Source organism: Capsaspora owczarzaki, assembly GCF_000151315.2.
Source record: "Capsaspora owczarzaki ATCC 30864 unplaced genomic scaffold supercont2.8, whole genome shotgun sequence".
Classification (NCBI taxonomy): domain Eukaryota; class Filasterea; order Ministeriida; family Capsasporidae; genus Capsaspora; species Capsaspora owczarzaki.
This window is the reverse complement of record NW_011887299.1, coordinates 428,837-441,370: the sequence shown is the minus strand read 5'-3', so window position 1 is coordinate 441,370 and position 12,534 is coordinate 428,837. Positions and strand designations below refer to the sequence as shown.

At 55.8% G+C, this 12,534-nt stretch overlaps 4 protein-coding genes across 4 annotated transcripts; 2 read left to right on the top strand and 2 right to left on the bottom strand.

The window, feature by feature from the left end:
* Positions 1-950: 950 nt before the first annotated feature.
* CAOG_05077 (syk-prov protein) lies at positions 951-3,185 on the top strand (the record flags this gene model as incomplete). The annotated part of the gene is made up of 1 exon (XM_004346712.2): positions 951-3,185. The coding sequence occupies one exon, from the start codon at positions 951-953 to the stop codon at positions 3,171-3,173; it is 2,223 nt and encodes a 740-aa protein (XP_004346762.1). The 3' UTR covers positions 3,174-3,185.
* A 143-nt stretch (positions 3,186-3,328) lies between these two features.
* Positions 3,329-4,789, bottom strand: CAOG_05076 (hypothetical protein). Its single transcript, XM_004346711.2, has 5 exons — positions 4,493-4,789; positions 4,256-4,363; positions 4,041-4,143; positions 3,885-3,953; positions 3,329-3,722 (listed from the first exon to the last, which is right to left on the bottom strand). Exons 1-5 carry the CDS (start codon positions 4,553-4,555, stop codon positions 3,436-3,438), a joined length of 630 nt encoding a protein of 209 aa, XP_004346761.2. The 5' UTR covers positions 4,556-4,789; the 3' UTR covers positions 3,329-3,435.
* A 654-nt stretch (positions 4,790-5,443) lies between these two features.
* CAOG_05075 (hypothetical protein) lies at positions 5,444-8,437 on the top strand. The gene is made up of 3 exons (XM_004346710.2): positions 5,444-6,130; positions 6,461-7,902; positions 8,000-8,437. The coding sequence occupies exons 1-3, from the start codon at positions 5,907-5,909 to the stop codon at positions 8,209-8,211; spliced, it is 1,878 nt and encodes a 625-aa protein (XP_004346760.2). The 5' UTR covers positions 5,444-5,906; the 3' UTR covers positions 8,212-8,437.
* Positions 8,438-8,668: 231 nt separating this feature from the next.
* Positions 8,669-12,228, bottom strand: CAOG_05074 (synaptojanin-PB; the record flags this gene model as incomplete). The annotated part of the gene is made up of 2 exons (XM_004346709.2): positions 12,130-12,228; positions 8,669-12,018 (listed from the first exon to the last, which is right to left on the bottom strand). The coding sequence occupies exons 1-2, from the start codon at positions 12,152-12,154 to the stop codon at positions 8,669-8,671; spliced, it is 3,375 nt and encodes a 1,124-aa protein (XP_004346759.2). The 5' UTR covers positions 12,155-12,228.
* Positions 12,229-12,534: the final 306 nt, after the last annotated feature.

The following is a 12,534-nucleotide window of genomic DNA, read 5'->3' as shown; positions in this document are numbered from 1 at the left end:
GACGAAAAAGTTCGCTGACGCTGCGACAACCGCCCATTGCTTCGATAGCAAATACATGCCATATGGCTTAGTGATATTGTGGCGAGACGGAGGAGTTGTTTGCGTGCGTGCCGGGTGGCAGGGCGCGAGTTCTCGGTTTCGCTCGTTTTTGCTGAAAACACATTGATTCAGCCCGTGGACACGCCCTAATCCCGCTGAGCGGTAGAACAGCGCTGCCGTCCCGCCACTTTCCCCCATCAATAACATCAGATGTAGTTTACCATAATTTCAAGCAGGGGAGCGAATCAGAGACCTGTCGGTTGACGAGTGACTCAAAGAAGCAAGGGGCGTGAAAACAAAAAAAAAATTCTGCGGCGCCTTCTTTGTTTTTGTTGCTGTTGCTGTTGTTGATGTGCACAAGGTTCCTGCAGGACATGCTTCATGTAGTTGACCTGCTATTTCGCATTATTCAGGTGATGACACCGGCTGCTCTCCTAGTTTTGCTCGCCGTCGCGCTCTCAGCAGCAAGCCCATGTTTGGCGCTCATGCCCGCCATCGTGGGACGACGCACCGTCAGCACGTCGACTATGCCGTACGCGCTTGCCTTTGACCCGACGACGAGTTCCGTGATCGTGCGCGAATGGGCCGCGTGCTGGTTGCTGGATCACAATCTAACTTCCCAGAATATGGTCGCGACGATGGTCAAGGGAGGTGCTCGTGTCTCTGCTGTCAACGGCGAAGTCATTGTCGGAGGCGGGATTGGGCAAACTTCAATGCCCGCTGACGCTACTCTGGCGCAATGTGGCGCAACTGACACGGTGGGCTACGACGAACCCAAAGGCTGTCTTCAGCGGTATGGGAGTGTGATGTTTTCTGCTGTTGCTGTCATGCTCTACAACTGACCCGTGGCTTCCCACCTGGACAGATTCAACGGCGCGACCCTGTCTTCCACCGGCTATGTATCTACCACCATGTACGCCGTACAAGGCTACGAAGGCTTTGGTGGAGGCACCCGACACACCGATGGAACGTACTTTGCATGTGGCGACGGCGCAACAGCGTCGTGGGATCCTGATTTCTACTACTTTGTCGCGCGATACGACGCGAGTATGAGTTTGATGTCGCGAGTCATGGAAACTGGACAGGACTGGTCCAGCCCCGCGAATGGTCACTCATCGCACTGCAACGCCATTGTCTTCTTTGGCAACAGTGTCTTCATTGCCGGTCAGGCGCGCTCGACCGGATTTGGAGACACTGGCGATCAGCTTACCCCGTACCTCGTCAAGTACGACCTCCAGCTGCAGACCCGGGCGTGGCGCTGGCGGATGCAGCTGCCGGCTCTGACGAGCTTGTCGGATGTGCAGAGCATCTTCACCGTGAACGACACTGAAACCTCGCGTTGCAAAATCTACCTGTCGGCAGCGAAGCAAGGCGTCGCTTGGCTCGGGCGTCTCGACTGCGAGACTGGCGCACTTGACTGGGAGACTGAGGTACCCAACGTGCAGGACGCAACGTTAACCGCGGCTGATCACCCGGTCTGGTTCTTGGCGTTCGGCACGTTTGCGAACGTGGGTTTGCAAGCGCTCGCCTTCAACAAGTCCTCGGGCGCGCTCCTCTTCACGACTTTGCTTGACGCCGCCGTCCCATCCCCACCACTGCAGGGTCGCGGGACGGCCTTTGACATGGCGACGCGGAGCATCTACTTGCTTCGGACAAACGCGACAGTATTCGAAGTCTTGCGTCTTGGCTTTTGCGGCGCGGGAGAAATCGTCGGGGCTGGCGGCACGTGTACGCCACACCCAGCAACCGTCGCATCAGTCGCCTCTGCTGCGTCTGCTGCAACGGCTGCTTCACAGGCCGCGTCTACTGCGTCTGCTGCATCTGCTGCTTCGGAGGCCGTCTATGCTTCAGTCCAGTCGGCCTCGTCGGCAAAGTCAGTATCCATCGCCGTTGCAGAGTCGTCTCGGCTGGCCAACGCACCGCGCGACAATGGCAGTTCCCCGGGTGCTGCAATCGGCGCAGCAATCGGCGGGGTGCTGGCCGTGATCGTCGTCGTGGTGGCTGTCGTGCTTTTTCGGCGTCGTCGGCGCGCGGGCAAGGAAGGCGACCGCTTCGTCGAACTCGCGACCCGCAGTGCCGTGTCGATGCAGGACAAGCCATCGACGCTCTCCGCGACCGATGACAGCGAAATGTACGCGCGGGTTGCTTGCCCACGCCCATCTGTGGCAGACAGCCCCATTGAAGAGGTCTCAAATGTGTCGATCGCCGCCGAGCGCATCTATGACACCAGCTCCCCACACAGCCGCTCGATTCGGAATGCCTTGGTCTTGGGCGCCGAGCTCGGCAAGGGTGCGTTCGGCGTGGTTCGCGCCGGCCTGCTGGCTCACACGTCCGTCCCACCTGCCGCGGCTCAGCTCGTCAATCCCAAGCACCCCGGACTGCAAGTCGCTGTGAAGGTGCTCAAAGAGGGTGCCGATGGCAAGTCTCGCCGCGACTTTGTCGCCGAGGCGCGAATGATGAGCCAGTTCGACAATTCGTGCGTGGTGCGCGCCGTCGCTGCGCTCCTTGAGGCCGAGCCCAACATGCTTGTGCTCGAGTTCATCCCGTACGGCGATCTGCGCGGTCTCCTCGTCAAGTCGAACGAAACTGGCATGCCTTGGACCCTCGCCGAGTCTTTCCACGTCCTGGCGCAGATCGCCGACGGCATGGCCTACCTCGAAAGCATTCGATTTGTGCACCGTGACCTGGCGGCCCGCAACTGTCTTGTTGGCGCGGGCCTTTCCGTCAAGATCTCGGACTTTGGTTTGTCGCGCGAGCTCGGTGACGAGAAGAACTACTACAGGGTCGAAACCAAGGGCCAACTGCCAATCAAGTGGATGGCGATCGAGTCCATCCTCTTCCGCAAGTTCTCCAGCCAGTCCGATGTGTGGTCGTTCGGCGTCGTGGCCTGGGAGGTCTTCTCCTATGGCCAGGTGCCCTATGGCGCCAAGCGGGGGCCCGACCTTCTCGTGTTCTTGGAGAGCGGGCGGCGGCTTGAGCAACCGGCGACGTGCCCAGCCGACGTGTTCTCAACCATGACGAGGTGCTGGGACGCAGAGCCAGCACAACGCCCGCGCTTCACCGAGCTTTCGGCTTTCTTTGTCTCGCAGCGTCAGGATGGGTCTGTTCGCGATATTGGCCAGATGCTGATGTGAAGGTTATCCAAGGCAACGAACATGTGCCGGTGTCAAAAGTTTTGGTCGTCCACCTGCATCCCAATGCAACTTTGTTCTCTATACTTTTCGTCTCGTTGTCTCTGCATTTAGTTCCCAACCACGCTAGGCATTTGCATCACCAACGCTCGTCATTTCAAACACCATGCACTCAATTTTATTGACCAAAGCGCAATACTGTGCGCATAGAGATAGCAGGCCTCAAAGAAGAGTTTCAGCTGATGTTTTCACGAAAAAGCTTGGCTCAATGATGACGGTGGGCAAAATGCGCGTGACTGGTTGCAGTGCGAGTTTGATCGAACGACAACAACGAGCTGAGCGTGCTGACAGAGCGCATGAACTTGTCAAACTCGTGAAGCTCAACCTCCGCAGCTCCCAATCGAGATTGCTCAAACTGAGTACTAATGGCTCGCGCAACACCAGAATGGCTCGCCAGCGGCGGCGCATGTTGGCAAAGCGCCTGCAAATAATCTCGCCACGATTCGCCGGGACGTTTCGTCAAGGACGCGTCGTATGTGGCCGCAATCTCGGCTAACACAAACAAGAAAAACAACCATCACATGCAATAAACCCATCAAGCGCATATAGAAAGCAAGTGAGATGCCAGTGAATGAACGAACACGCAACACAAACAAACAAACAAACAAACAAACAAAAAAAAAAATAACAACAAAACAAACAAAACAACTTTACCCAGCGAATCGAGCGCACGCGCCATATCTTGCTGATAATTTTGCTCAATCATGTTGCCTTGGTCGTCCGCTGCAAATTGGCGCCCATGCGATGGTTCCGCGATGAGTTGACCAGCAAGTTCGAAAACTGCAAAAGCACACAAAATCACAAACCCACCGACTAAACGCCAGCCTGGATTTCTTGAAGCGTGATGTGGTTGCGGTTCAATCTTGGTGGCAGCTGTTTCTTGCAATGCTGCTATTACGAATTGGGTTTCAAACTGTTTCACAGCAGAACGTGTGCAGAAGTTGAGCACGAATCCATCCACTCAAAACAGAAGTTGAGCACAAATGCGATAACAAAGTCGACAAAGCGAATAATATCAAACTTGCACTTGTTAAATCGCCCCATGCGAGTGGCATACACCGCTGAGGTGCTCGCTGTCGAGAAGCGAGGCGTTTGCGTTGTCGGTACGCCCATATGAAGACAATGAAGAATCCCTAGAAGAAAAAAAAACAACGCAATGCAGCAGCAGCAGCAGCGGAATCGGTCAGTTCAAGTCAAGTCAAGTCAACAAACGAACTCGAGCCTGCACACACATGACTTGCTGGGTCAACGCACGCACTCACCAGGCTCGCGTAGATGGCAATGATGGAGACAAACAGGACGCTGTTCTCCGCCGCGTCCGCCATTCGCCGCCCTCTCGTTCAACGCCCACCGCCACAGAGGCCAGGCGCGACTCTACCAGCAGGGTGCAAGTCGAATGTGACGGTGCCAAAGCGAGCCCCAAGCGGAAACCAGTCAGTCGGTCAGTCAGGTCAGGTCAAGCGAGGTCAGGTCTGTTCAGTCAGGGTTTTCGCCCCCCGCCCCGTTCAGTTCGGTTCTGATGACGGATGGACTGTTGGGGGGTTTTCTGAAAGTAGACTGAAAATGTCACATACCACACAAAACAGCCATAGTGAATTTTTTGATTTCACGGTGGACTGCACTTTGTACTGAGATTGAGCCTTCTGTCGGGGTTTCCAATCTTTATGCTTCAATTCGCTCAGTCATCTCACGCTTGCTTGCTGCTTCAAATGAAAATTCATTGAGTTTGATTCGGTCTTTTATTGTAGCGCTGCTTTGTCACTTGACGAGCTGACCGCATGTTTCACTCACTCGTGGAAGAGGTTTTGGATGTGTGCATTTGCCAAATTCTGCAACACAGACAAGCATTGAGGTCATGCAGTGACGCATTGGCTGATGATATCGAACATTGCGTGTATGAGGTACACGTCTGCATATGCGAGTGTGCAGTGTGTTCAACTGCTGCAAAAAACCAGCTGAGATTGAAATGAAACGCACTTGAAACGCACAAAAAACCCCAAAAACTGACGCAAAACTGACGTGTTTCCAAGAAAAAGAACGAAAACACAAAAGTTCAATGGTTTTTCCATGAAAAAAAAAAAAATCGTCCGTTCACGGATTTTTTTTTTTTCGTTTCCTGTTCTTTTCCGCTTTGTTGTCCTGCAGTTGAGTGATTGGTGGACTGCTGAAGGAAATGTGCAGCATCACGTCTTGTGATTTTTGTGTGTGGTTGGGGAAAGTTAACCGCCGAGCGTGTTGGCGGTGAACAATCGTCTGTTTTCGCTGAAACGTCCTGACTTTGACTTTCCGCGAAATCCGTCTCGTCACGTTCGCTTCAAAAGGGACGTATTTTCCGCTTTCGGTTGTTCGTCAGTTCTCATTTTTCACTTGCAACTTGAATATCCTTCTTTGTTTTCTTCTTCAACCTTTCCTTCCTTTCTTCCTTTCGGTCTTTTTCGGCTTTCTTTGACGCTCTTGCTTTCCTCGAGCTCTTTTTCCACTTCCTTTCAGGTCTCCTGTTAACGTTCAGCTGGTCTGAGCGCTTTTTTTCAGTGACTCGTCTTGCTCAAAGAGGATACTTTCATTCCAGGCCAGACCCTCGTTTGCTCCCACGACATCCCCTTGTCTTCCTTCCCATACTTTCCGTTATTTTAGAGGTTTGAACCTTTCCGCCCTTTTTTTTTTTTTCCCCCCAAGATGGATTCCGACCTTTTATATCTTCCCTCCCCCGACGTGCAGTCCGACAACGCATGGGTGCTTGCCGATGCTCCAACATCCCCTGCAGTGTCGGTATTGAAGGATGCTCAGTTGCTGTCGTCGTCCAAGAATGGCATGGCATCTCCTACCGAATCCGAAACTTCCTCTCCGTCGCCCCTGTCGGCATCGCTGTGCGATTCCAGATTCATTTCCCGCGTCAAAATGTAAGGCATATGTGACTTGTTGTTGGTCATGTTTCCCTCATTTCATGATAGGCCTTGCGGGAAAGGAGGGAACGGAAAAGCCGGCAAAACAGTCGGCGTTGATTCTTAAATTTGCGGGGTCTTCCTTCTTCCTCCCCACGCGCAAATTCAACCCGGTTTCGCTGGGGTTTTCGGCGTTCCTTCCTCTGAGCTCTTTATCTCGTCGCTGTACTCGTACTCTGTCCCATAAGCTTCCTCTTCGCAACTTTTTGACTGCTTTGACTGCCTTGTTTGTTTTTCACTCATTTTCGCCAACACCCTGGTTGTTCCCTTCTCGTCCTCCTCCTTCAGGGACGTGTCACTCGAACTCCGTCAGGTGAAGTGCCGCAAGTCTGTCACGAACGCCGATCCCCGAAAGCTCAAAGTCTTTTTGGACCGAGTTTCTCCAAAGTCACCAGCTCCGGCAACCAGTGGGGCCGGTGCCAGTTCCGCCAACCCCAAGGATGCCCCGTCCAATGGCGCTCATCGCCGAAGCCTTGTTGCACGCGTGACCAAAACGTTGGCTCGGCAATCCGGCGTTCAAGACACGAAAGCTCAGCTCGGCCAAGCGTGGCGCGGGGCAGTCAAGCAACCCGCTCCTGCGTCTGCAGGCGACCAAGCCGATGCGGTCGACTCTGAATCCGAGCATACAGACGACGACGACGACGACGACGACGACGACAGTGCCGAGGAAGTTATCGAAGCCGTTGTTCCGCCTGCTCCAGTTGTGGCGCGACCTGCCACCGCGCGCACGCCGAGCGCTCGAGGCGCACCCGCACCGTTGGTCTCCAGCACCGCGTCACAGTCTTCGCAGCGGACTGGATCTGCCCGCGCCCAGCTTGCGGCCATTACCACCGAGGTGCTTGGCTTGGTCAATCTGCGCCCGGTCTCCCAGATGCTGGCCAACGCCCAATTCCGCGATCAACTCGAAGTCGCCATGCGCGCCAACCCGACCGCCCCAACGTCGACCTACAGTCCCGTCTTCCCTCGCCAAGCGGTGTCAAGCCGCCCTGTTTCCATCAACTCCCCTGAAGACGCCTTCCGTCAGGTTCGCATGCATTACAGCACTTCCAATGATGCGGGCACGACCAATCGCAACGCTGCAGCCGCAACTTCTCGCCCTACCCGTGCTCTGGACGATGATCAGCACCAGCTGGACGACGCTTTCGAGCATGTCAACCTTTCCGACCTCGACGGCAGCGAGGAGCACGTTCGAGCGCCCATTCCCGCCTTCATGGACAGGATGGTGACGGACACGATGGAGGAAGACATGGACAATCTTATGCAGTGGCGCCGTGTGACCTCCTTCTTGGAGGATGACGAGATGCGCAACCACTTTGAAAGTCACCTGCTCCGCCACGTCGAGCGTGCCGGAATCACGCGCCGCAGCGAAAACCTGGTTGCCGGCGGCCGCTCCCGTCGCCCTCGTGTGGTCCACAACAATGCTGCTGGAGCGACTGCTATTGCCAGCAACAACACCTCCAACGGCTACAACGGCAGCAATGCAGGAGGCGCATCTCTCTCGGCCCAAGTCTCTGTGACGCGCTCCACCGAGGTTTCAAGTCCGAATGCTGGTGCAACCCATGGCAAACTGGTCAGTCTCGAGGCTCAGCTCACGCACTTGCAGCACCACGTCAACGACCTGCGGCGCATGATGAAAATCCAGTGCGAGTTGCAAGCTGACATGCAGCGGGCCATCCGCCAAGAGGTAGCTGCACTTCTTCATGGTTACAAGGAGGGCTTGTCGCCTGAATGTATGCAACCTGTTTTTGTACTCTGGGAATGGTGCTGGTAGAGTTTTATGCAGTGTTCTCACTCTTTCTAACTTCGACTTGGACTTTTGCTTCACAGCCGCTGCCAAGAGCGTCGACTCTGTCGCCGTGGCCAAAGGAAACTGCGCCGTGTGCTTGGAACAGCCCATTGACAGTTTGCTGTACGGCTGCGGACACATGTGCAGCTGCCACGCTTGCGGACTGTCGCTCAAGATCCAAGGCAAATCGTGCCCAATTTGCCGCGCACCTATCAAGGACGTTGTTAAAGCGTACGTGGCGTCCTCTCTGTGAGCGTTAGTCGCAGAGTATATTGGAAGGTTGTTTTTTTTTTTTCAAAGTCTGGTTTCTCTCTTTGTGTTGCTGGTCGCTCGATTTTTGTATTGTTCGCCTCTTTTTTTTCCTGGTTTTTTCTTCAGTCCATCGTTGCTTGTTGTTGTACCTGCACATATCCTGTATCGTTCATCATTTTGTTTCAAAAAAGAAAAAAAAAAGGCAGCAACACCCGAGGTTTGACAAGATCCAGCCGAAACGATAGTTGCATTTCCAATCCAGATCAAACAGGCACCACACACACACACACACACAAACACACACACACACACACACACAAACACACACAATCACACAAAACATCCTCTCAATCAATTAATTACGCCATCCGGGCATCAGCAACAACACGCCAAGTCTCATCTGAGGTCTCTTTAAGGTTCTCATAGGTCTGGTAACAAGCAGACCGAAATCATCTCAGTTACGATTGATTGGCATTTGGCGCAAAGTTGTCAAGCCCGAGGGAAGCCCAGCCTTGGGGTTGGGCTTGGGACTGGGGCAGTTGCATGGCAGCAAAGCTGTTTGACAAAGCGGGCACCGCAGGCTCAGCGGCCGGGACGTGGGGAGCCACAACTTCAGAGTCCCAGTCAATCAAGGAAGCAGCAGCAGCAGGTGCGGGCGCCTGGTAGGACTGCGGAGCAGCAGCGGTCGACGCTACTGATTGTGGCCGAGGAGGCATGGCTGGCTGAGGGCGCTTTGGCGGAGCAGCAGCAGCAGCAGCAGCAGCAGCATGAGCAGCGGCAGGTGCAGCACTCGTCGAGGAAGCGGCAGTGGGAGCCGGAGGACGCTTTGGAGGAGCGGGGCGCGCAGGCGGAGCGGCTCCAGAGGCTTGAGAGGCCGGGCGGGCAGGCACGACGGGCGTGGGGCGAGCCGAGCCGCTGGAAGGGCGCGCTTGCGCAGAGCTCTGCGAGAAGCTGGCCAAGTCCGAGTGTGCTCCTTGCGTTGCAAGACCAGGCTCATCGCCAGGCTGAGGACTGTCGGCTTCCTTGTTAAGATCGGTAATCTGAAGGTAATCATGGGAGGCATCGTCCATGTCATCGTCAAAGGCCAGCAGGGCCGATTCTCTCGACATGGTCGAGGTGAGCGAATTTCGCGATGAGGACGAGCCCACGACGGCGTCAGATTTGGCGGGGCGGTGCTTGCTGGCGACATGCGACGACTTGAACGCCACACGGACTTCTCGTCCAGCAATGGTTTGACGATCGACCGCCAACGCACGCTGGGCAGCGTCAGGATCGCTGAACGAGACATACGCCACAGAGTCTGTTACTTGCGCGGCAATAATGTTACCGTACGGGGCAAACAGGGCAGCAACGTCCTCCTCGCCCAACGAAGGGTCGATGGGCCAGACTGCAAGAATCACGTCCGTCACACCGATCGTCTTGAGCAACTCTGTGCGCAAGCGCTTCTTGGCCTGCTCGTTGAACTGCTTGAGCGTAAGATCGAACGTGGCATAGACAGGACGGTGGTCGGAGCTCTTCAGCTCTGCGCGGTTGTAGGTGAGCACGTCGACGTTCTCGCCTCGCCAAAGGACGCGATCGCACCACGCCGGAGCACGGGCCTTCTCGCTCGTGTCGAAAACGTCGCTGTAGAGATCGTACTTGTAGGTCGGAACGAAGATGATGGGGGCCTCGACAAAGCCCGCAAAGACAGCGCCATTCTCGCGCTGAATGCGCAGCTGGTCGGCCTCGTAGAGGGTGGCCAAATCGCCATTCTTGACGCATCCTTCCACCTCTTCTTTTGGCAGGTCGATGCGATAGTTGAAGTCGCCAATCCAAAAGACAATGTCGTGGTTGTTGATGACACGGCCCTTGCCGAACGACATGCGCGACATGATGTCGGCATAATCCGAATTGCGCTCAGTCACGTTCGACTGGCCTGCAGCAAGGTGGGCGCACACAAAGCAAATGGAGGTCGAGTACATGCGGAAGCGAATGGCAACCGCGCCCTTGTTGCCGGCGTAGCCGCCAAAGCCCGTCTTGTGCTTGCCGATGACGACGTCGCGTACGTGGCTGATCGAGTCGGAGCGAACAAAAATGCAAAGACACACACCGACCAGCTGCTGCGAGACGACCAGCGCGTACGAAGCTGGCTGGCCGTTCGGGAAGACGGACGAGTTGATCGTGTCCTTGATGGCCTTTTCCCACGCGGTGCGGTGCGAGTCGTCCGCATTCATAATGTTGCCAGCTGTGAGATCGACAATTTCCTGGAAACCGACGGCGTAGACGTCTGGTGGCATCTCGCCGGGCGGAACAATGAGCCACGAGTGGAGCGCCTCTTCGCCAGCACGTTTGCCGCCGTTGACATTCCACGTTCCCAAGAAAACACGACCACGTTGGTACGTCGTAAACTCGTGCTCGCGGCCTCGCATCATTTCAACCAGCTTGCGCTGGGTCGGGTCGGTGCCGTGTCCGGCGTCTGCCAAGAGTCGATCCGTGCGGTTGCCCAGGAATAGGTCGATGGCATCTTGTTGGGAGCCGTCCAAAAAGTTGTTTTGCACTGCGCGGGAGACGGACTTTTGCAGATCGCGCATCTTGCCCATGGCCGTGCGCTTGCCCGTCTTGGCAATGTCGGACTTGAGCGCGCCGGTGCCTGCATAGCAGTGCGAAATGGCGTCGCCATTCTTAATCCACAATCCACGACCAGCATCGTCAAAGCGCGACCACAACGAGTCGAGTGCAACGCGGGAGAGCTGGAGCTGGAGGACGCGCATGGCAATGGTGGCCTGCAGCACGTTCGTGCGATCGAGACAGTCAAGGCAGTTGGTGCGAACGACACCACTCTGGGTGGACACGACATTGTTAAAGACAATGCCCGGTCCGCGCTGGGCAAAGCTGGCCTCGAAAAAGCCATAGCCCTCGATACCGCTGCGGATGGTCTCGAGCAGCGGACCGAGCCGTGCAACGTTGCCGTCGTAGCAAATGGCGTGGAAGTCGAACGAGATCAGCGGGCAACGCGAAGTGGAGCCGTCATGAGACTCGAGCGCGCGGACGTGGCTTTCGTACGTGTCGGTGAGCAGCTTCTCGCCCTCTTTGGATCCGAGCAAGTTGACAAGCCACATGCGTTGGTAAATGTCGAGCTGCCGTTCAATGTGTCGGGAGAACGCGGGCGCGGTGGCCTCAAAGCCGCGCGACAGGCGGACCTTGTGCGAGCCGACCTGAACGCCGGGCTGCTCCCAAAAGACGGGCACGGAGCCGCGGATCTGGATGTGCGAGAGAATCTTGTCGCCACGGATGAGCAGTTGCTCCGTCTCGGCAAAGTTGGCCACGTTGCCATCGTCGTCGACGCCGCGGGTGAGGAAGCGCTTGCCAGCACGCTCGCAGCTCAGGCGCGAGATGACGGCGACGCGAATCTGCTCGGCACCCGCATACACGGTTCGGAATTCGACAAAGCCGCGCGTGACGGACAGGCACCATGGATAGGTTTCAATGCCGTTCTGTTCAAAGGGTTGTTGGAGGTGACGGTTCCACACAAAGCGATCGTCGGGCATGTCGCCTGCGCTCTGGCGCTGTGCCGACAGGGACAGCTCGTAGCCAAAGGCAAAGTAAAAGCTTCCGCCGGTGACGAGCTTGCGCGTCTCAACAATCTGCTCTTGCAGCAACTCGCTAATGACGGCGAGCTCTGCCACGGTCGGGTTGACGTACTGCCCGCTGGGGTTTTTGGACTGCGCGCGCGCCACGGGGACAAACTCGACGTTGCGAATGCGAAAGATTTCTGCATCCAGCACCTTGCCCACCGACATGCACTCGGTGATGAGGACGAGGAAGATGTCTGTGAGGGAGAAGAGCGAGGTTGAGAGAGCAGTTAGTGTTGTCGGACCAAACAACGAGGTTGTCGTTTTTTCTCCATCTTTTCCACTTGTCCTATCAATTTGAGACGTACCATTGCATAGCGTGATCAGACCCATGCAGCCGTAGCAGTCGTAGCTCTTGACGTACTCCTTGTCCTGGCGAATGTGCTCGATATCGACGGGCGCTGGCAACCAACCACCGCCAAAGAAGAGTCAAACAAGGCAGCATGAAGCATCAATTTGAGTGGTACATTGAGTGAGTGATGCATTGTGTGAGTGAGTGAGTGAGGGTCGCATTGGAAGGCACTGAACTGTGGTGGCTTCTTCTTCTTCTATCTCGCTCTCTCTCTCTCTCTCTCTCGCATTGCCGCCGCACCGAGTCTTGAATGTTGTTCCAATCGTGTCATCCCTCCAACACTCTGTGCCGCAAGTCAAGTCCGCAGCAGTTGGGGGGAGGGGGCAAGTCCAGTCCAGTTCCAGCTCCTTTGAATGGAAAA

Coding starts and splice junctions, on each gene's coding strand:
- CAOG_05076 (XM_004346711.2), bottom strand. CDS start 4,555: ATGGCGGACGCGGCGGAGAACAGCGTCCTGTTTGTCTCCATCATTGCC. Junction 4,364..4,492: donor TTGCCATCTACGCGAGCCTG/GTGAGTGCGTGC, acceptor TTTTTCTTCTAG/GGATTCTTCATTGTCTTCAT. Junction 3,723..3,884: donor GCGTGCGCTCGATTCGCTGG/GTAAAGTTGTTT, acceptor TGTTTGTGTTAG/CCGAGATTGCGGCCACATAC.
- CAOG_05075 (XM_004346710.2), top strand. CDS start 5,907: ATGGATTCCGACCTTTTATATCTTCCCTCCCCCGACGTGCAGTCCGAC. Junction 6,131..6,460: donor TTCATTTCCCGCGTCAAAAT/GTAAGGCATATG, acceptor CTCCTCCTTCAG/GGACGTGTCACTCGAACTCC. Junction 7,903..7,999: donor GGAGGGCTTGTCGCCTGAAT/GTATGCAACCTG, acceptor TTTGCTTCACAG/CCGCTGCCAAGAGCGTCGAC.